General features: G+C 41.5%; 3 protein-coding genes across 4 annotated transcripts; 2 read left to right on the top strand and 1 right to left on the bottom strand.

Moving 5' to 3' along the window:
• On the top strand, positions 5,895 to 6,860 carry LOC8071148 (nuclear transcription factor Y subunit C-3). The gene has a single exon (XM_021465359.1). It carries the CDS (start codon positions 5,919 to 5,921, stop codon positions 6,591 to 6,593), a length of 675 nt encoding a protein of 224 aa, XP_021321034.1. The 5' UTR covers positions 5,895 to 5,918; the 3' UTR covers positions 6,594 to 6,860.
• On the bottom strand, positions 7,236 to 12,682 carry LOC8085019 (solanesyl-diphosphate synthase 1, mitochondrial). Of its 2 annotated transcripts, none has more exons than XM_021465351.1 (12): positions 12,480 to 12,682; positions 11,406 to 11,498; positions 11,085 to 11,165; positions 10,856 to 10,927; positions 10,598 to 10,714; positions 10,429 to 10,515; positions 9,924 to 9,995; positions 9,576 to 9,661; positions 8,237 to 8,369; positions 8,057 to 8,146; positions 7,874 to 7,972; positions 7,236 to 7,751 (listed from the first exon to the last, which is right to left on the bottom strand). In XM_021465351.1, the coding sequence occupies exons 1-12, from the start codon at positions 12,555 to 12,557 to the stop codon at positions 7,572 to 7,574; spliced, it is 1,188 nt and encodes a 395-aa protein (XP_021321026.1). In that variant the 5' UTR covers positions 12,558 to 12,682; the 3' UTR covers positions 7,236 to 7,571. The 2 variants fall into 2 exon arrangements, with proteins under 2 accessions (XP_021321026.1, XP_021321027.1); XM_021465352.1 differs by having other exon boundaries at positions 11,085 to 11,168; positions 12,480 to 12,527.
• LOC8085018 lies at positions 16,006 to 17,499 on the top strand. Its single transcript, XM_002445135.2, has one exon. The coding sequence runs from the start codon at positions 16,006 to 16,008 to the stop codon at positions 17,365 to 17,367; it is 1,362 nt and encodes a 453-aa protein (XP_002445180.2). The 3' UTR covers positions 17,368 to 17,499.

The following is a 22,785-nucleotide window of genomic DNA, read 5'->3' as shown; positions in this document are numbered from 1 at the left end:
CGCTAACGAAATAAGAAGCCTCGCTAAACGAATGAAGAGCCTCGGGGAGATGTGCAAGTTGAAAAAGATGAAGAATTGGGATGCCAAACTGCTGGAGAGAGTATTTTCTCATTTGCTAAAAAAATTATGGATGATCCCATCCATAATTTTTTTAGCAAAATAATGACTTTTCATCCACAATTTTTTTAGCAAAATGAGAAAAAATCCTCTCCAGCAGTTTCGCATCTCAATTTCCCATCTTTTCCAACTTGGCATATCTCCTGTTACGCGCGGGCTCCGTGGTTGGCATCGATCTTTCTCCTCATGTTTAGCGGGGCTCTTTGTTTGGTTTTTGGGTTTTTGAAAACAAAATTTGCCAAACTGTTCGAGATGATATCTTTTTTTCCTCCCCATATTATTTTGGAAGTTAATAAACAACAAGATTTGAAAAACGAATTTTGCCAAACAACAAGCCAAAATTTGACGCGCAACCAAATGAAGACCAATTTTAGTCAAATTACCCAATGCAAATTTTAGCTTGGCATCCTTTGGCATGTATGGGTAACGAACGAATCACTTCCATAGACTATATTATAATATACATCTAAGTATATCATATCTATATATAAAAGAACTTAGAATTTAAAAGCGAGGGAATATAATTTTTCTCGAGTGAACCCCTCGACATATAGAGTTAAGAACGGTGCTGACGTGTTTTTATTACCCTCTCCTTTCATATATTCGTTGTGATGTGACAGCTTACAGTACATTTTGTTTTTTACATGTAGGGCTCATTTGGTTTTTTACCCTAAAGTGCTGAGCCAAATTTGTGCACTGTTCCAGTAATTTGCCCAGCGCTTGGAATGGCACCAAAAATCGGCACAGCCAAGGAAATTTTGGCCGTCCTAGCTCGAACTGAACGTGCACGTTCCCTGCGATTGGTTCTCGGCGTTTCCTGTGCACCTTTGAAACTAGTAAATGCTTTTTATTTAAAATATTTCAAAGGCAGATCCCATTAGTTCATTTTAAACAAGTAGATTTTTTATTTAAAATGTTTAACTGAGATAAGAACGTGGTGGATCAAAAACATATTTTTATTCATTAAACTCGATACTAAACACATTAGTTGATATAAAAAATGTATTCGTTATGTTTACAATTGTATTGAAATTTTAACATGATATGGTTTTTCTCATATTAAAAAATGATCCTTTTTCCTTTCAAAACTGAGTTGAATATCCAAATTTACATTTAGATTTGAATTCTCCAATCTGGTATCAGTGTTTGAGGAAATTTGAAAATTTTTATCCTAAATCGTGAAATGCATACTCAAATGCAGTATATCCATTTTTACTCCTAGCTCTTGGTAATTAAATTAACGAGTTTTTCCTATGCTTCAGTATGCATGCAAACACCACCTGGACAACAGAGAACAGGCGTTGACATTTTCATTCTAACGGCTCAGGCGAATTCCGTTTTTCCTTTCAAGTTGCTACAAAGGAGCACATGGATCATATAGAGGCGAAAGCACAGGCTCTGCTGCTAGGTGCCAAGCTACTAGCAAGGACTCCGAATCTACAAGATGTCAATTCTCTTACAGATAATGAGTACTACTTGCTATAGCTGCTCAAGCTGGTTCTCCACGCTTTCATCTAGGACAATGGTCCATCAGACCTACTCTTGCTCTACTTGCAAAAACCACACAAGGAATGAAACATTCACAATAAATATTAGAAGAGAAAGCAATGGAGTTGCAGATAGGCTAGCAAAACAGGCAAGACTAGCTTCTATAACAAGTTCTTGCCTTTTCTCATGTCAAGCTATCGTGCATTTACCTCGCCATTGTGTGCAAATAGCACTTTAAAACTTTGAATGAGTTTGTTCCCTCCATATCTGTACTATGCATTTAAAGTAGTGAAAATCTTAGCCTTTCAAAAAAAAAACTCTCTTCATCCCAAGATTACGACTGTTCTAGGAGTCGCACACAAACCAACAAGAAAGTCAAAATAGCTACAGACTCCTATGTTCTCTCTCCTTCTCTCTTCAGTTGACGAAGTAGTACCAATCGCCAAGAATAGACTGCAGCTAGTCTTTTCTATCCATTATCCTTTTATGATTTGACTTCTCATTTTAACTGTATGCAAGTAGTAGTACTATAGTGCATCAGGCTGGTACATACTACAAAGATTGAGATGTCCACTATCATAATTCGCTTGTCCGGATAGTTCTTTATGATAATTTTCGAACTAAGTGAGCTTTGCTAGATCGTTGGTATTGGCACTACTACGACGCTTGCTAGCGCTACTGAGCTTGCTCTCTGGCCTCTGTTGCACTCCTCGGCACCACAGAAGGCATTGTAGTTGGTTAAATATGGCGAGTGGTGTCTCTTTGAGTATATTGCCATATTGGCTCCCTGAGCTCACACATTCGCAAATCCCCCCCCCCCTAATTTTAGTTCACACTCCGCCACTGCACCAAACGACCATGCCCACCGTGTCAGGGCTCACGTCATCGACACCTGTTGTGTTCGTGTCGCTGAAATCTATGCCCGCCCTCGTCGATAGAAGATGTGGTTGAGGGGTTAGCCTAGATGGCTCGACTAAATATATGTGAGGGAAGGGCAGAGTGTTGGGGCTGGCAACGAATTTGGCGATAGAGGATGACAGAGGGGTGTTGTGGAGGACAGGAGAACAGCGGGCGTGGCCTCCTCACCGATGGAGAAGAGGGGGCAGGCGTGGCATCCATGCTGGTGGAGGAGAAGAGGAGGGCGAGCGTGGCCTCCACATCGGTGAAGGAGAAGAGAAGGGCATAGCCTTCTGTGCCGGTAGAGGAGGAGCTCGGGCAACCTCCGCACTAGTGGAGAAGAAGAGCCCCGACACCAGCCTCCATGCCCTTGGAGAAGAAGAGAGTGGCACGCATTGTCCACTTACGCAACGACAGAGAATAAGATGTAAGAGGACGGGCAATGAAAGATGTGGGAGAGATGAGAAAGTAGGGTTGTTGCATTGATTTAGGATAAAGTGGTGGGGTCTACACCTACAACAACATTTTTTCTAGAATAAATTTAAAACCTCAAAACTATAATTTTTGTGAGGCAATCGGAGTTTGCTAAGGGTCTAATTGGTTTGCATCTAAAATTTACCAGACCAAGGATTTGGCAAGCAAAAGTTGCGGAAAAAAATTACCACGAATTTGGTAAGCCAATTGTAAAAGGTAGTTTTGATAGCGAAAACCAAACAATAGCAAAAATCATGACTTAATATAGGAGTATTTTGGAAGCCAACCAATCAAAAGCCCTAAAACAGGTGCTGCAGTTTTTTTGGGTGGAGTTATTAGAGTATTTCCAACAATTTGGCAAAATTCATTTCTTAAATCTTGTTGTTTGTCAACTTCCAAAATAATATCAGAAGGAAAACAAAGATCTCATCTCCAATAGTTTGGCAAATTTCGTTTCTACAAATCCAAAAACCCGCTAACAAAACGAAAAGGCCCATTAAGCAAACAAAGAGCCTCACTAAGCGAATAAAGAGCCTCGCTAAGCAAGAGCAAAAAGAGATGCCAAGCACGGAGGGCACGCATATATTTACGTACAAAACAGAGAGAGATATAAGGCCTTGTTTAGTTCTAAAAAATTTTGCAAAATCGACACGGTAGCAATTTCGTTTGTATTTGACAAAAATTATCCAACCATGGACTAACTAGTCTCAAAAGATTCGTCTCGTTAATTTCGACCAAACTGTGCAATTAATTTTTATTTTTATCTATATTTAATACTCCATGCATGCGTCTAAAGATTCGATGTGACGGAGAATCTGAAAAATTTTGCAAAATTTTTTGGAACTAAACAAGGCCTAAGTTAGAAAAGATGAAGAATTGGGAAGTTAACTTTTAGAAAGGATTTTTCTTTACTTTCCTAAAAAATATGGATGGAAAGTCATTGACTGTAGATGCTACAAACACACCTCGTTTTGGTTAACTCCAGCGTGCATGGCCCACACACGAGTCCTGAGCAGTCAGCGCTACACTACAAGAAGCCTCGAGTTACCCCGTGGCTCTACGTCTCTCCCATTGCCCACGGCTTCACGACCCGTTGGCCTCCTCCTCGTCGTCTCCGATTCGACGGTTGCTGTTCACCGCGCAACTCCCTCGCCACGGGGCCGCTTCCTCCGAGGTACAGTGCCCGTCAGCCGTCATACGCCGTCTCTCTCAACTTGGCACCGCTGTTTTAAAACCTAGACTTTCTTCGTTCCGTACCGGGGTTTTGGTTTTCTTGGCGGCGGTTGGGGGCGGTTCTTCGTTCCTTGCCAGCCCTTTTGTTTATTCTTTGTATAATGCGGCGAATTTTGCTTTCATCGAGTCTCGGATGCGATCCGCCTTTGCGACATTGCGCTTGCCGGCCGGGGACCCGGGTCCTGTCGGATTGGGGTTTTCTTGGCAGTCTTGACAGTGGCGGTTCCTTTTTTTTTTCTTTCTTTTTCTTAATTTTTTTTTCCACTGTGGCGGTTTTGACAGTCGCTGCGTTCCACGATGGCTTCTGACAATTTAACGCGTAGCTTCATTGCGTGTAGGATGTTTGTATTTTTGCGTGTCTGATCTTGGTGGAGTGTTATTCTGATCGATTAGCCAAACGAGGCGACAGCAGATAAAGTGGAAAAGGAGGGTAGGCATTTGCAAAGCCAAAACTGAGAGAGGGATTGAGGGGGCAAGAAAGGTGTCTATCTAGTGAAGTATTGTTTCAGGTCAATGCAACTGCACCTAAATTTCTGAACTTTTGCATGTAATGCAAAGAAACTATGATCGCTGAAATCGTTTTGAGTTGTTTGAAGAGGAGCTAAACCACGACTCTACAGACACCCAGTAATAAGTAGGTTCATCATGCAGCCATGGATGCCATCTTGTGAGATGTTGCATTGTTCCCCTTTTTTTAAGTTTAAATATGGAGCTATTGCATTTTTCATGTTGTCTGTCCATTTAGTACTTTGAATATGGGTTTATCCAAGTTGATTTGTGCCAACCTGAGCAAATACCACACCAGAAGGAAAGTTTTCTCTATCTGTTACTGTCTAATTTAGAGAGGAGGGTTACGTGGTGAATGATGTAACATGCATGGCCAGTCATGTAGATTTCAAGGATCACACATTTTTAATATAGGTTTGACAATGGTGAGACTTTGATTTGTCATGAATGTTCTATTTTTTATGTAATAGACAAGAAATTAAAGGAAAAATAAAATAGAGGTTTCTACAAAGGCATCAGTCAGTAGCTGGAAGCCTGGAACAATAATTGACGATGTTTACTGTCCCTTGTGCAATTTAGTGACTGTCATGTTATTTTTTAACGATATTTTTTGGTGTGATAATTAAGTAGAATCGGTAATGTGGTGATTTTTATGTAAGACAAGATTTTCTGTTCTATTATGGGGGTTCCATTTTGTGGTTAAGTTTGCATGAAAATAAAAATATCAACATGGATTTGTATTTGTTGTATGTCAGGTAGCCTAACACAACATTTTTAGAATGATTCCCCCCTTGATTATAAGGGAAACCATTTAGGCTGGTGACCTATGAGGAGCAACTGAGGATGTCAGTTGTTCAATACTTGTGCCATTTAACAATTTTGTCAGAAAATCTTTTTAGGGTGCTGTGCAAGATAGAAGACTGAGGGCCGCCAAATTTCTATTATATTCTGGCATTTATAACAATTTTTCCTGAGTTATTGTATATATAAAGAAAGTAGAAAATCTTATGTCTTTCTATTCTGATGACAAAAGTTCTTGTTACTTTGTTTTCTTGCTGGATGTTTTGTCATTTCGGGATTTTTTTTTTCATTCTGAATAGTGTTAACTTCTAGTGACTGCATGTAATGCTTATACAAATTTAACGAGTGATTATCTGTGATTGACTGACATGTCCAGCAGCGGCTGCACTCTGAAGTGCATCATGGACACGGAAGGGCAACCCTCTGAGAGTGCAGTGAGCGAAGGTGTGACAAACGGTGATGCCATTCCTTCAGACTTCCAGGATGATGCCCCAGTGATCCAACCTCCACTCTCACATCACCACCAGGTTGCATCCCAATCCCAGCAAGACGATCACTGCCACTGCCAGCAACCGCTCCAGGCCTTCTGGTCTGGCCAGCTTGCCGAGATCAAGCAGACAACTAATTTCAAGACCCACAGCCTTCCGCTAGCAAGGATCAAGAAGATCATGAAGGCTGACTCCAACATCCCAAAAAGGGTTGCAGGCGAGGCACCATTGCTCTTCGCCAAGGCTTGTGAGATGTTCATCCAGGAGCTGACGTTGCGGGCGTGGCTTCACACTGAGGAGGACATGAGGAGGACACTGCAGAAGAAGGATGTCACCGCGGCGCTGGCTAGCACCGAAGTCTTTGATTTCCTGGTGGCCGACAGTTCGACGGACAACAAGCCAAAGGGAAATGGCGAGGGATTGCCGCCTCCAACAACTGCCAAAGATGATGATGATTCCTATGGTGACTACTACTGGGATGACTATTCACCCCCTTGGTCCCCAGAACCCCCAAGCCCGGACTTGCGCAATGTGACCTGTGATGACCCAAGATACTACACTTACATCCATGACTACTATTCTCTGTGATCATCATCCCCAGCTCCTGCTTTGAACTGGTGGGCAGTGTGGTTAGGTTGCCTAGTTCAGCTGTCATATAAACCCTGCAGGATGACTTTTGGTGCACTACCTGTCGCTTAACAGCCTAGTAGTGTTCTGTTTTTGGTCTTTGCTGGCTGCTTGCTGTGTAAGGAGTGAACGGGCACGTTGACGCCTGTATGTACATCAGTTATCTGGAAATGGGAGACATGTCACATGTATGGACATGTAGCTAACAAGTGTTATTTTGGATCTTCATTGCCTCCAATATTTAGTTTAGATCCACACTTGTGTTTCAATTTGTTTTTCAAATCAATGAAATGAAATTGTAATATGATGAACAAAAAAAACTTTGAGAAAAGCATACTCCAACCCCGTAACCATATCATTTCATATGAATAATCTTGTGTAGTCCCTCCATCGTAGTCATTTTTACTATGCGAATTATAATTTTTTTAAAAAAAAAGATTCATACTTCGAATCTTTGACCATTAATTTCTCTTAATATATATGTATAGTTGCTATAAAATCGATGTATAATATTGAAAGGCCTACAAAAAAAACGTGTGTGAATAAATCACAAAACAGTAATGGACAGCAAAAAGGAGGAAATGGTTACTGCAATATTCCCTAAAAAATATAAATAAATAAATAAATAAAATAAAAGGGTGATGCCATTTAGCTTTGGCTCAACCTGTCGCCATGCAATGTGCAGCATGTAGGTGGTGGTGGCATATACAAGATGAAATGGCTTGTCCTTGACAATACAATAACCAAGATGCACGGTTTCATTGAGGTCGTACAATTCTGCTGCTTTGAAAATGGAGGAAAAAGAGAGGTAGTACTCTCGTCCCCAACCTCCCAAATTCATCTGTCACCATAACAAACTGTTCGTCAACAAAAACATGCATGGTGATGTATTGAAGCCTGCTGGCATGCTTAGCCAGTTCTACACTTTCCGCCACCAGTTCACTTTGTTCTCCTCAAGAACTTTTGAGTAAGATCTTTGAGCGCTTGCCTCGAGCTAAGCACAACTGGGTCCTCGCTCGCAGGAAGATCATCGATAGCTACCGCAGCTAGTTTTGCATGTTCAGCAGCAAGTAACCTCGTCCTCTCGATTCCTTGACTTTTCTGAAGGTATTTGAGGACCTATAAGTGTATAAAATGGGCACGTCTGTGACCACACTAGCCAAGATATGAACATTTCGCAACCCAAATTGTTGGAGCATTTTTACCAGAAAAAAGGGAAAAGGTACAGTTTCAATACAAACCACGTCAACGTTTGAAGGGTCATCAAATCCCTGTTCGACAATCTCACGGAGTTGGGGGAACTCTTCCATCGCAAACAGTACGGGAGCCGTCACAATTCCCTGTCCATACATAATTCCTTGCATGTTAATATATGAAAAAGGTAAAATACTATCAAGAGATACTTGAGAAACTAATTGTATTACTTGATTGATATCAGTAAAGGAAGCTTTGCCTAGTGAAGCTGATGTGCCTGTGAAATCGAGGATATCATCAATCAACTGATATGCTATACCCTGGCAGAGATTTATAGAGTGGGTCATCCTAGCGGTTCATGGTAAGCAAGAAAGGCAACAGATTCTGGGTAAGGAAAAATACCAACATACCAAGTGTCTGCCATACTGATAAGCAAGAGCCTGTACTTCTGTTGTTTGCCCAGAAAGAACTGCAATAGCTTTGCAGCTGTTTGAAATCAACGCAGCTGTCTTGTAGTATGTTTTTTGCAAATAATAATCCATGCTGTACAGCATTCATGAGCATGTGTCAACTTAAGTAATAAAACATTAGAACTGTTGGGTTCACATATTATTATAGTTTGGTGAATCCATCGACCATTCTTACTTTCCTTTTTCCAGTTCCTTCAATCTAGAACTAGGTTAATTTTTAGTTGATGCTCAGGCCTCAGGCACTAGTGACCTATTATGGCGATACGTAAAATTATTAGTGAACATCTTTTGTCTTAATGAAAAAGTAACATAAGTACACATCCAATATAGACAGATACAGCTACTTACACATAGATCAGAAAGAAAGAAAGAAAAATGAAGAGCTTATAATTGATTGACCGTAGCAACATACTAGTATTCTACTTACTCTGTTTCAAATTATAAGTCGCTTTGACTTTTTTGGTACATCGAATTTGCTATGTATCTAGACATTGGATGTACTAAAAAAGCCAAACCAACTTATAATTTGGAAAGGAGGGAGTACAGAACTAATCTGATATGGTGACACCTTCAATGTTTTCAGGTCGGCTGGTCGAACCTGGTCGACCTAGGACCGACCAGATGATTAATCTTGATTTATCGTCGACCAAGTCGATTAATCGACCCTGGTCGTCCATGTATATCAAGACATATACCCATATATATATATATATATATACATACTATATTATACACAATAAAGGAAGCATCAAGACTGCATTAGTCTTTAGCTTCTTCTGCAGCGGCAACATCTTGTTCCTCTTCATCTTCACTTTGTGCCTCCACAAGAACAGTCCTTGAATTCTTTTTGATGTAAGCCTGCATCTCCTTCTTAACTATTTCTGGAGAAAGAGGACAACCAATAGCATCTCCATACCCCCAGCAAGGTGCCTCCATGCTATCTATACTAACCTTAACAGGCTAAGCTGCAAGCCCAGCAGCCCACATACCAGCCCAGTTAAACAAGCCCAAAAACAGAGTAACCAAACTGGTTGTCCATGTCCTGGTCGGACAACTAATCAGACAACCAGCTTTCTGGTCGAGCTGGTCGAGTCGGACCTCCTAATCGAACACCTAGGACTGACCAGGACGACTAATCGCGATTAACGGACAACCTGAAAACATTGGACACCTTCACATCTCAACCTTATCAAAGTTGATGAGCACTGTATTTCATTAGTAAAAACTGCACTCGAGAATAGCTTGATAGTAGGAAGTGAGAAATGAATTGAATATCTACCTGCAGCGCTGTGCTGGGGTTATTGTCAATTGCATAAGCTCACCAGTTACAAGATTATTTACAGCAGTTGCTAGTAATGATACAACCTGCAGTGAGAACAAGTGGGTGTCTAGATGTTATCAGCCTGTGAAGATACAGAGTGGAAAGTAACTGACAAAATCTGACGTTGTAGAGATGGATAAAGATGCAAAGTGTCATGGCATATCACATGCTAATAAAAACTGGTTATGTTGTCTCTATGCAGCAATTCATGAGAATCCCCACTCATAAATGCTTTATTAGCAACATTGTCAATAAATTTGAACAAGAATAGTTTTTTGGCATAAAAATAAAGAATAAACATCACACCTCAGTATTGTCAAGAGCCACAGCAGCAGAAAATGCCCTGAAAAGTAGAAAATCACCAGCCAAAACTGCAAGCTGCAAAAAAGCTTCAGCTTTACCATTTTTTTAGAGGCAAATATGAAAAAAAACATAGTTGATTTACATTTTTGCAAAGTTTATAGCATAGCTTGGACACAATCTTTACTTATGAGATGAATGTGCTGAAAAACAAATATAACCATTATTTACATTAACAGGAAGAAAACAGGGATGACATATTAAAAGAAATTGTTGACATTTTGGTTTTTGATTAACTATAAAAAGATAAAAGAAAGTACCTAAAATAAAATGAAGTACCTTAGGTGGAGCTACTGAAAAGCAATTGATTGATTTGTACATGTTAAATAAAACAGCTACCTTCAAAATGGTAATCCTTCATATTTTCACTTTTATAGAACAATTACCAAACTACGCTGTATTTGCCTGTTTTAAATAGACAACTTAGCTATGACAGAAATTATCATATTACCTTTTTTCCCACTGTGAAGTTCAATGAGTCCATACCACGCCTAGTATCAGCATTATCCAAAACATCGTCATGGATAAGGCTTGATATCTAAGATGCAAGATAGAAAATGAATCATTGGAATAAATAATTCTGAATAGAGTGTCAAATGCAAGGAGGTTCAGATGTGTACGTGAATCATTTCAGTTATCTCAGCAACACGCATATGCCTTGCACGAGGCTTATTCTCTGAGCCAACAATTGGATCACTCATGTCTGTGCTTATAGCTGAAGCCATCAATAGCAGAACCTGAAACATCAATGATCAAGAACTTACAATGACAAAAGGAATGAGTAATTATATATATTCGCTTGAACTAGAAAATAGTATGCCATGCCCATAGTATAACAGCAACACATTCAATAATAACACTCCAAATTCTGGTCTTACAGTAGGGCACGTTCGTTTCCCTTCAGCTCCAGCTCTGAAGAAGTATCCAGCTGCCGATGTCAATTCGGGTACCTGTAGTCACAGTGAATCTAAAAAGTTCCGTGCGTAGAATAGTTCACACGAAAGCTTAAAATTTGAGAAAAGGAGAGCATTGTACTTAAACAGTATTTCAAGATTTAAAATATGGTAATCATAGGTTTTAGGAGAAGGTCGCAATTGGATTATGCACCTCAGCAACCACCATTGAGCGTAATCGATTTGTGACTTCAGACACTTCCTCTTTAATCAGGGCAAAGGGGTCTGGCAGCTCCTACTACACAGAAAGAAAAGAATGATACATTAAGTTTAACTAATTGCCTTTTTATTATGGTGTCAAAACTTTGCATGATTGAAACAAGTACGATATCAATATGTAGGCATAATACATATCAAGTTGTTTCTTAATAATTAATACGAGCTCAATAGGATCAATATCTATAATTCAAGCTCAAGAAGAATAAAAACAGTCAACATGGCACTGTGAGACAGTGCGAGGAGAGTCCATCGCTACCTTTGCTGCTGAGCCTCCTTCACCGAAAGTACTGCCACTTGCGCTGTGAAAATAACGTGAACTCCAAATAACTCTGTTCCAATAACACATATTCTGTGAAGAAAGAAGCCAAGAAGGTAATGTCAAAGCATCATATATAGTGAATCTGTGATGAGGGAAACATCGTATTTGCATGCATACATGTGGTTTAATTTGACTGAGCAATTCAAGGGCATAGTTGACATAACCAGTTTCTACAGTATGGCTGTGCAGCATGTGGGAATGGATTTCCTCTTTTGTAATCTATATCAGAGAAATGAAAAATATTTGAAAGGCCTACGTCTGCCGATATTATTTCAAACCGCTTACCCCTGGCAGCTAAACTGCTTACTTATCACTGGGGGAAGTCTGATGCATTGCTTTCATGTAGAAGCAGAAGGAATGTAGGCTGCACAAAGGATACTGAAAAGCGCTAACTTGGAAGAATGATCCAACAGCTAAACTGCTTACCCTGACAAATCAGTGATAGTATCAAATTAACTAAACGATAATTCATATCTAAAATGGTTCTTCCAAGAAATGTGTTCATCAACTACTTTACAGGTATGGCTCAGTGAAGTAATAGCGATTTGCCAAAAGCAGCTTCTGTTAGTGAAGCCGATAAATTCACCAATGTACAGTGCCAGTTCTAAACTATGGAACAGCATAGCACAAGTACCACTGCAATGAATCTACATCTCTTTGCAATTGCGTAGTCAGCTCAGGGTCTGTTTTCCTGGATTTTAACTTTAAGCTGTGGTGTAAATTTCAGGACATGTGGAGGAGAGAAGGGATGCTCTTAGGCAAGCGTGGGCACGGATGCAAAGGTTGTTCTTTATTGGCCTTCCTCTTATGTAGACTTGGTTGTGGATAAAGATTAGGCATTTTTTTGGTAAACATATCCCTCGAAACCGCAGATCCAGATTTGCTCTCCCTTTCTGCTATTGGACAGCAGCGTATCGACGTGACACAGAAAAACTTTTGAGACTGAAAAAGGAAGAGTATGCACAAATGGTGGTCTCAGATGCGGCGACTACAAAGGTCTCAAACTCTCACCTTTGGCGACTGAGCAACGGAAGAAGCGACAGAGGCTGAGCGCCGGAGCCCAGCGAGGAGGATGCGCCCTGGATGCATCGCGGCCAGCCGCAATCGCCGGGGAGTCCGCCTGAACACCGTTGCCACCGAGATGTGTTGCGCAGCCGGAGCGCCCCAGCCTCAAGCCCACAACTCTGGTCTCTGGCGGTCTCTCATGAGTCATGACGCCGTTAATTTTAGCAAGAACTGGTTAGGATTTTATATTTTTTATATGTTTTTCTTTTATATAAACAGTGTGGAGTAGCAGGAGAATTAGAGTACGGATAATAGTACAGCCTGACTTTATAGAAAAAGACTAAATTTTATAATTGACTTATTCGATCTCTAGATTACTCAAGATTTTTTTAAAAAAAAAAACATATATAAGTTAATGGCAGCTGAATCGAACCATAGTGATGGAAAATCGAACCGAGCACGTTGTGGCTAACGAACCGCGAGTGTCAAATATAAAATCGCATCTTGCTGATGCCTCGAACCGAGTTGGATAAAAAAATGTCAACTCCAGCAAAGCAAGTTGCAAATTCGCCTAGCAATCAAGAGGAGAGAGGTGGCCCTGTAAATCGATGCTCACACAGTGAGGCCTTGTTTACTTTTTCACAAAAAAAAATTTTCACCGTTCCATCGAATCTGAATCTTTTGATATATGTATGGATATTAAATATAGATAAAAAAATAATTGTACAGTTTAGTTATAAATCATAAGACAAATCTTTTAAGTCTAATTAGTCAATGGTTAATCATAGTTGCTACAGTAACTAACATGTGCTAATGATGGATTAATCAGGTTTAATAAATTCGTCTCGCGGTTTTTAAGCGAGCTATATAATTTATTTTTTTGTTAGTCTATGTTTGATACTTTAAATATATGCCAACATATTTAATGTGATATTCAAAAAAATTTTATTTTTGTGAACTAACAAGGCCTGAAGTTGGAATATTCTGACGCAGTAGTGTTTGCGCAGGTGCAAAACATAATTGTTTTCACACTGCAGATGTCCTAAGAGGTATAAAACCATATTGCAAGAGGATATATTTTGTCGCAGAATGTTTGTTTGAAGTGATAGCAGGGGCAAGGATTGTTTGAAATGGTAATGACGATGGTGAAGGTGAAAAAGAAAAATTCTTTAACACTTTTTTTAAGACTTCACTGGATGCGGAAAAATCTCACCTAAATGATTTTCTATTGATTTCGGCCGGGCCAGTGTAACAATTTTGTAACACTAGAATGAAACTAATCTATCATGGCACAAAATCTAAGCATCTCTACAAACCAATGCTACCTCAAATGCCAATGATATAAGCAACTTCAGCTGTTAGCCTCAAAAATAAGGCTCCTATTTTTGATTTGGATGCTCCTCCTACTTTTGGGGGCTCAATTTTATTTTGGTTCAACTCAAACAGCAACACCTAAATTTGGGCCTCTAAATCTATTCTGGTAGAGAATGACAGAAGGGACCCACTCGTCATTGTCTCTTTCTTCTTTCTCTTTGTTCTTCTTTTGGACAGGACACAATTGGAGGATCGAGCCGGTGAACGTAGAGTGTTGTGCACGTGCAGGGAAAGAGAGAGAGGGAGTGCACGCTAGGGCTAGAACACGCGATGGATGATAGAGGTTGTCCTGTTAGGCCAACAAGAATGGGTCTGGAGAAAAAAATATGGGTTCCTAACCAAATATGATGTCTGGAGTAGGGGTTCTGATGATGGAGTTACTTTTTTAGCCTGAGCACTCGTATTTAGCTACTAGCACTTAATCTAAAGAGGAGCAATATATGTATCCAACTAGCATTTAACGGGGTTGTGACGTGGGGAGGTTTTTGGACTTTTTCTATCACCATGTACTATGTTGTGTGAGAAAAATTAAATGACTTTTTCTCCCACCTCTGTGGACTTTTTACATCACCTCGTAAAATGTTTATTAAATGCACAAAACTAACAACTTAATTAAGTCTCATTATTCTCTTTATTAAATGACTTTTTTTACATTTTGTGGGAGAAAAAGAGATTGAATGGTTGTGCTCCATGATGCTCTCCCTAACTGTACATGTATGTTGTTTAATAGAGTAACACATGCTCTAACATTTTATTGCAGCTTTAGTTATTCGTTTTACATAGCGGAAATCATTTATACTATGGATGTAGTTTCCATGATAAATATGAAAACATCAACTATGGCCTTGTTTAGTTTCTGAGAAATTTTGCAAAATTTTTCAGATTTCACGTCACATCGAATCTTGCGGCACATGCATGAAGCATTAAATATAGATTAAAAAATTATTTAATTGCACAGTTTGTATGTGATTTGCGAGATGAATTTTTTGAGCTTAGTTAGTCCATGATTGGATAATATTTGTCAAATACAAACAAAAATGCTACATTGTCTATTGTGCAAAAAAAATTGCAACTAAACAAGGCCTATGACTTGTAAACTATGCCAATTTTCATTTACCGATGGTCAAAGTAAATAAAAGTTTGACCAAATAAAATCCTCAAGTGACTTATATTTGAAATCAAAGGTAGTAGTAAGTTTTAGGGCACTCACAATGCAAGACTCTATCACAGAGTCCAAGATAATTAATTACATATTATTTATGGTATTTTGTTGATGTGGTAGCATATTTATTGAAGAAAGATGTAGAAAAAATAAGACTCCAAGTTTATTTAGACTCTAAGTCCACATTGTTCGAGGTAATAAATAACTTTAGATTCTATGATAGAGTCTGCATTGCGAGTGCCCTTAGTCTCTCATGTATTTAATCGTTGGAGCTGAGAGAAAGAGATCAAACGTATTGAATTTGAATATACATCTCGAGCCCTCTTAATATATTAAACTTTTTATAGTGAGTGAACAGCACTTGTACTTTTGTAACATATCTCACATACATCCTATTTCCTAACAAAACTCCAAGAGACTCACTTGGCCTATAAAAATAGGATGCCTTGTCACAATTCCAGGATGCGAATTTCACACGTGTTGGACCCATGGTCTCCAATCCAATAATAATAAGCATGCATGTAAATGAAAAAAACCAACGCATCAGCCTCAATGGCAAATCTGCTAGCGTTCGTGCAATTAACTGAAACACCGAACCAGGATTTGGGCCAGCACAGGGGCTTGTTTTCACGCTAATTTAGGCCCTGTTTGGTTCCACCAACTAAATTTTAGCTAGTTAAATTTTAGTCACTTTAGCAGCTAAAGTTCCAAACACATTGACTAAAAAGAGCTAAAATAGTTTAGTTCCATTAGTCACCCAAGAGTAGCTAAAATAATTTTAGCTACCTAAAATTTAGCCAGGGCCTTAGTTATGATGGGAGCCGGATCTTACCGTTAACAAACTAGTACGACGTGTTTGTTACAGATCGGATTAATCTGTTAAAGTTATCAAAATCAAAATATATTAACTACTATAAGTAGTCTTTGATTTGGCCAGATTGCGTTTTTTGTTAGTTTGTTACACCAATGTGGTGTTGGCCTCTAGTCGCCAACACCATGGCCGCCGCCGCCGCCATGTTCTCCCAGCTCTCCGGCAAGTTCGCCAAGTTCGTCTGCGGAGTTTCGTCGTCTCCGACGACGACGCCAGACGATGACGACGACGACCGCCGCAGCCACAGGGCTGAGCTGCGTTCTTTTCTCCTCCTCTCCCCGTCGTCCCCCGAAAGACGGCCTCGGCGGCGGTCGTCCTCCTCATCGCCGCCGTCTGTCTCCGTCCGGACGGAGGCGCCGGTGGACGATGACGACCCCGCCACCACCAACAATGTCACGGTGCCGTCCCTAGCCGAGGTGAGCACGGAGCATGGCGGCCACGAGGAGGAGGAGGAGTCGGCGACCATCCCGTGCCTTGCGTTCGCGTCGGAGCATGGGTACAAGGTCTTCTCCCTCGCCGACATGCGCATGCTCGACGTCGACGTGCGGGCAATGCCTCCGGTGCCCGGGCGTCGGCTCTTGCCGTCCCCGCGCGGCGGGACGGTGCTGGCCACGGACGTGTGCTACAGGCACCCGTGCCACCTCGCCGACCCCTTCACCGGCTCGCGCGCGCCGCTGCCGGACCTGCCCATCCCGTTCTCGGAGAAGGAGCCCGTGGACTGCCACCGCGACGACGAGCCGCGCCCGCAGCGCTGCGCGCGCGTCACCGACGACGGGCTCGCGTGGGACTGGTCCCCGCGCGGCGTCATGGTGGCCCGCGGCGACACGGCCTTCTTCTGCGAGCACGGCGGCGGCGGCGGCGGCGAGCGGCGGTGGACGCCGGTGCACCAGTCGCGGCTCGGCTCGCACATGACGGTGAACTACCGCGGCGGGCTCTTCTTCGTCCTCGAGCGGCGCACGCTGGAAACCACGGTCATCGACGCCGGCACGCTGCGAGCCCGCGCGAGGATCCCGGCGCCGCCGGGCTTGGACTTGCACTTGGGCGGCGACGTCGACGGCGCCTACTTGGCGCCCTCGGCTGACGACGCGATCCTCCTGGTGCGCCGCGCCGGAGAGGACAGCCGCGGCGTGCTCTTCACCGAGGCGTACCGCGCGAAGCACAGGGGCAGCCGGAGGCCGCCGAGGTGGAGGCCCGTGCACGACATCGGTCACCGCGCCGTGTTCGTCGACGGCGCGCATGGGTTCACAGTCACCGCCGGCCCGGCGGGGGCCAAGGCGAACCGCGTGTACGTGATCCTCGCCCACCGGGTGACGCGCCCGTGCGGGCGCCTGGCCGTCGCGTACGACGTCGGCTTCTCCGACCTTGTGAGGCCGGGGCGCATGGGGCGGATGAAGCTAAACGCCGGCGAGGTTGAGCGGATGTGGGGCCAGCCGCACTGGATCATACCTAGGGATGGATCGGATCGTCGTCAAGGATCCATTAACTAATAATACTGTTTATTATAGGTAGTTACATTAGTTTACATACTACTATTTGTACGTAAAATATTTTTTTGAAGCATTAGAGGAAATAATATGGGTTTGCCAAACAAAATACTTTGATTCAAAAGTTTCTTTTTATTTAAATTTTTGATTCAAAAGTTATCGGATGTTTATTAAATACAGCAAATCTTGTATTCTCTATAACCTAAAATCATGGGTTTATTAAAATTGTAGTCCTTTTTTGAAGTTTTAGAGATTTCACTTATGACCCCTCGACACAATTTCGTGCCTTTTCAGCGTATAAAAACCACAATTGTGTCATACTATAGTAGTCTACCATAGAGCAGCTCCACAAAAAACTGGAGTCAGTGGAGTACCTTTTTAGGTGTTCTCACAACTTCATTTTTTTTCTCGAACTGAGTGTGTGGAGCTGAAACTGTTTGGCTAAAAAACATGAAGCAGAGCTGAAAAACGTAGAGCAGAGCAGTCACAAACACCCCCTTAGTATGTGTAGGGGCTCCTGTTTGCTTAAGTATTAGTTACATAGATTTATGTGATCTAGAATTATGCAGATGAACTCTACTTAGCCTGACTCTTTAGTTGCTTAATTATGATCTTGTGTAAGCTACTTGCGAATATAGATAGATAGATGTAGTCAAGGATAGACTAAGTAGTTTTAATTTATTTGTTTGGGATAGTCGACATATTTATTTTTAGAAAAAAACTATTCACCTTTTTCTAGTCTGTCATCTCAACATGTCATTTGACTACACATACACCATTAATCGTGTTGAGCCTCTATGATGGGTTGCACTTTAGCTAATGAGGATAAGACACCTTAGGATACGACCATTGATTATAAGGTGTGCCCGCTCCTACAGTTGTATAGTGATTTTAGGTATAATTCACTTGGTTCTATATGTACATGCCATTAATTGATTGTAGATGTGTTTTAGATTGCAAGTTCATCAAAGTTGAACTTTTGGTTCGTCAGCAGCCCGACAACGCTTCATTGGAAAAGTCATAACTCATCCATTCAGAGTATGATCGAGGTCAATGAGTACTTGCTAGAAAACTTGTTTGATAAGCTTTTAAATAGATCTTATCCCACTTCAATATCACATTGGCAAGGCCTTTGAGTTAAGATATTACATCGTTGTTTTTGTTGGGAGGTACATCGTCATTGTGGACATGTTTTTAATTCTTAAGACCCTAGCCCAAGTGGGAGCACATCTCAAGAAGATGGTGAACCCAGTAAGGAAGCCCTTAGACGTCCTCCTGCATGGCCACCTCCTTAGGAGGCCAGCAAGGGCATCCAAGCCAAGCCGGAGGCTTAGTCCAACTCGAGTTCGAGTCTAGCTTAGCCTTGAGGACCAACCTGCAATAAAACAGACATTTAGAACGTATTCAAACTCCATTTTTGATGATCCACATATGGATGGAAAAAATAATTTCATAATCTAATCAATGGCTTTAGTTTGAGGTCTAAATTCCTTCGGGGTCGGTAGAAATCCTCGGAACAAGTTGACATCCACAATCGGTTTAGATGTTGTGTTGTTGTCTTTTGGGTCGTTGGGCCTTTTATAACGTGTTGGGGCACCTTATGGACGTGAAGAGGGGTCCTTGGATGCCCCTTAGGCTATATAATCAGTAGCCACCACCTACATTAGAGTTTGGATTTTGCTTTAGATTAATTTGTCTCTAAACATTCGTCGTTATCGGTTTGTGAATCCCCACTATGAGATCTTAATCATACATCTGCAAATTTTCACTTCAATTGAGTTATATTTTACCTTGTTCTTTGCTTGTGTTTTTTGATTTGTAGCAGAGATTAGCCTTCGTGGCAAGGTTAATCTGATTACAACATTGTTGATAATTAGAGGAGATGTGGTGCTAAGGTTGCGGGGTTCCGGTCTTTTGATCTAAAGCCGGATCGGTGTGTTGCTTTTCGTCCAAATCAATAATTATCTTGAACCCGACGAAAGATCGAGAATCACGTCCCCATCACTAGTTGTCTGAGAACACACTAAAACCTAGTTGTGTCACCACCTCTGTCGTGGCTTCGAAGCCATGTCGCTATTGAGCCATGAGCTCATGAGAGAGGAGATAAGAGGGAGGAAGCTCAGGGAAGAAGAGGAAGGAGAGAGATGGAGCTACCAGCCTAACACGGGGCACATGCGAGAATACCATAAAAACTCGTACAACTATGAGGCATGGATAGAGTATTAAATATAGATAAAAAATAACTAATTACACAGTTTATCTGTAATTTGTGAGACGAATTTTTTGAGCCTAGTTAGTCCATAATTGGATAATAATTGTCAAATACAAACGAAAATGTTACAATAGCCAAAGTCAAAATTTTTCTCCAACTAAACAAGGCCTTAGACCGAATCTAAATGGGCAATTGTAAGTTTAGGTACCGAGATGATAAAATGAAACAAGTTTGATGATGTAAACGATTGATTTATAATTTTAGAGATAGAAAAACAAGTGTGAAGACCTAAATGAATGATTTACTAATTTTTTGGACTAAAAATAATATACCCAAACAAGTTTGAGTGCCGTGCACTTTACTCTTTCTTTTTTTAGTAAATAGTAAAAAAATGACAACATTAGAGAGGGAGAGATGTTTCTTTTTGGCCTTGTTTAGTTCCTTGCCGAAATTTTTCCGGAACACTGTAGCACTTTCGTTTGTTTGTGGTAATTATTGTCCAATCATGGATTAACTAGGCTCAAAAGATTCATTTCGTAAATTTCGACCAAACTGTGTAATTAGTTTTTAACTTTGTTTATATTTAATACTCCATACATGTGTCTAAAGATTCGATGTGACGGAGAATCTTAAAAAGTTTTTGGATTTTGGGTGGAAGTAAACAAGGCCTTTGTTTAAGGTAAAGACTTGTTTCTGGCCGACCGTGCCATTAACTTGTTGCACGCACACTCCAATCGCCCACGAGCCGACGCGCCTTTATTTGCAAAGCGGCATGCGGACAAACCGCGGGCCCACATGGTATTGTCATGTCTGGACTTGTCATTTCAAACGTTGGTAACCGCGCCCGTCAGTTTCCCCCCACGCATTTCATCCCCATTGCTGCAGAGGTTCGGGGCCGAGCTCTTTCTGGATGCCGCACAGGTTCGTCGCCCACCCCTCCCCTCCCCTCCTCCCTCCTCCCTCGTCGATCTCCCATCTTCTCTGCTGTGTTTTCTTGGCGAGATTCGATGCTTTTGACCTAGGGTTTTTGCGCAGAGAAGAGGCTCGGTGAGGAATTGAAGGCAACTCGAACCGCATAGGGTGCTGGAACCTGCTCGCACACAGGTTCGTCGTCCTCGCCTCCCCCCCTCCCGTTCATCCTCCCCCTGGATCCCGCATAATCCCATGGATCCAATAGATCGATTGACGTCCCCCGTCCCTGCACAATCCCAGGGCTGCGACGCGTCCGTGCTGTTGTCGGGCCCCGACGACGAGCACAGCGCGAGCGCCGACACAACGCTGTGCACCGGACGCGCTGGACCTCGTCACCCGCGCCAAGGCCGCGCGTCGACGCCGACCCCCAAGTGCGCATACAAGGTCTCCTGCGCCGACATCCTCGCCCTCGCCGGCCGCGACGTCGTCTCCTAGGTACTCCACTTCCCGTGGCGGAACCATGTCAGGTAGGGCTCCTCCTCCTCCGCCTCCTCTCAGATTTGAGACATGGCTAAATTAGGGGTTAGAGTCAGTTGTAGATTTTTTTTGTTCACTGAGGGGAGGGCATGGCTGCCGATATTCAGAGCGGCGACGGAGGTATTTTGCGGTAGTAACAAGGTCAAAGTTGCAGTAGACAAGAGTTGCATGTTAGCTTGCAGTAGACAAGAGTTGCATGTCAGCTCTTAGTTTGTAATATCAGTTGTTTTTGACACCGTGACTTTTTGCCCCTGTTTTTGATTTTTTTGCAATTAAATGGGGGTGGGGGTGGGGGTGTAGGTTGCAAAATGAACGCAGACTCTATACTTGCTTTTTTAGTCTACATGAATTGCTATTTTAGGAAAACATTATTGCCTAATGAATTCCCTAATTGTTCTCTGCAACACCAAATAGCTCTGTAGAACTATATATTCATGTTCTCATCACCTGGTTCTGAAGCATTTTTGCATTGACCTGATGTTTTGTTTGCACAAAATATCTTATTATACTCAATTGAACACCAATGTTGTATCTAAACCAACTCAAATGCATTCGTAGAAATAAGACTGGATAGTTTGTTTAGGTGCCGCTAAAAGCTACAGCTTCAAGTTTATATTGCCTTCTATTTATAGTACAACATAGCTAAGATTGGTTGTTGTGGGTTGTGGCAACCGACATGTTACAGCCCAAAACTAGTTTGACTTCTACATGTCCTGGTCAGACAACAGGTTTTAGTGGCCACGAAATGGAACTGATCTGACCTGCCACTCCCTGGTAGGCTACTACCTTGTACAGTACAAATACAATCTGGCTTCTAATTGTTCTCTAGGATACTACCGCTTACATGCACATTGATTAGTTACTAAACTTCATTGGAAATAGGCAACTAAATATACTCTGACCAGGCAATAGTGTGGCATGATCAATGCAAAATAATGCAAATCATTAGGCAATTTTTACATCATTCTTCTCTAATCTCTCTTTGTTTTTTCATGTTCTTCCATTGCAGGTTCCAAGTTATCTAGGAGGGGAAGATCAAGTACAAAGCACAAAGCATGTATGATGTGCGCAATATGTAAATAAGTACATATGTGGTGAGAGCACATTTCATGCCACTTTTTTCCTAAACATGTACTTCATTACTTTCATGTAGGCAACTTATACTAAATCAACAAGCAAATTATAAATATTAGCTAAGCATTTTTTATGCTCTAGGTTTTTAGTATTTTTTCCTGTGTTCTAATTATTACCCATTTCTGGAATACATGTTTAGGAAACTCATGGTTCATTCTGTATTGTTCATGGGTTCTCATCTATCATCTTTCTTGTTAACATTGGCCAACTTAAGAGCCAAACTACGCTGTTTATATTACAAGCAAACCATTAATATTGTCTTGTCCTTATAATTATGTAGATTCAAGTACCTTTTATGTTATTCGCAATACTAGAGGTCTAGCCATGGGCAAAGGGCCAAGGCAAGACCTTCTTTGATTGGCTTTAGGCTAGCTATGTTTGGGTTTTAGGTAAAGCCTATAAACAATTTTGTAATTTTTTCTTGCAATTAATGCCTACGCTGCAATGTTTTAAAAAGGTAAAGCCTAATATAATGCTTGTTTTCACCACAACTTATAATGTTTTCATCAGGGGCGGATCTAGAATTGGGACTGAGGGGGGCTAAATAGTGAAGCTTTAGAACTAAAGTTAGAGATTAATGGAAGTACTATTGATTTAAAGGCATAAATCAGGCTCAAGGGGGGCTG

The sequence above is a fragment of the Sorghum bicolor genome, chromosome 7 (genome assembly GCF_000003195.3).
Source record: "Sorghum bicolor cultivar BTx623 chromosome 7, Sorghum_bicolor_NCBIv3, whole genome shotgun sequence".
NCBI classification, from domain to species: Eukaryota; Viridiplantae; Streptophyta; class Magnoliopsida; order Poales; family Poaceae; genus Sorghum; species Sorghum bicolor.
This window is presented reverse-complemented; position numbering and strand designations above follow the sequence as displayed.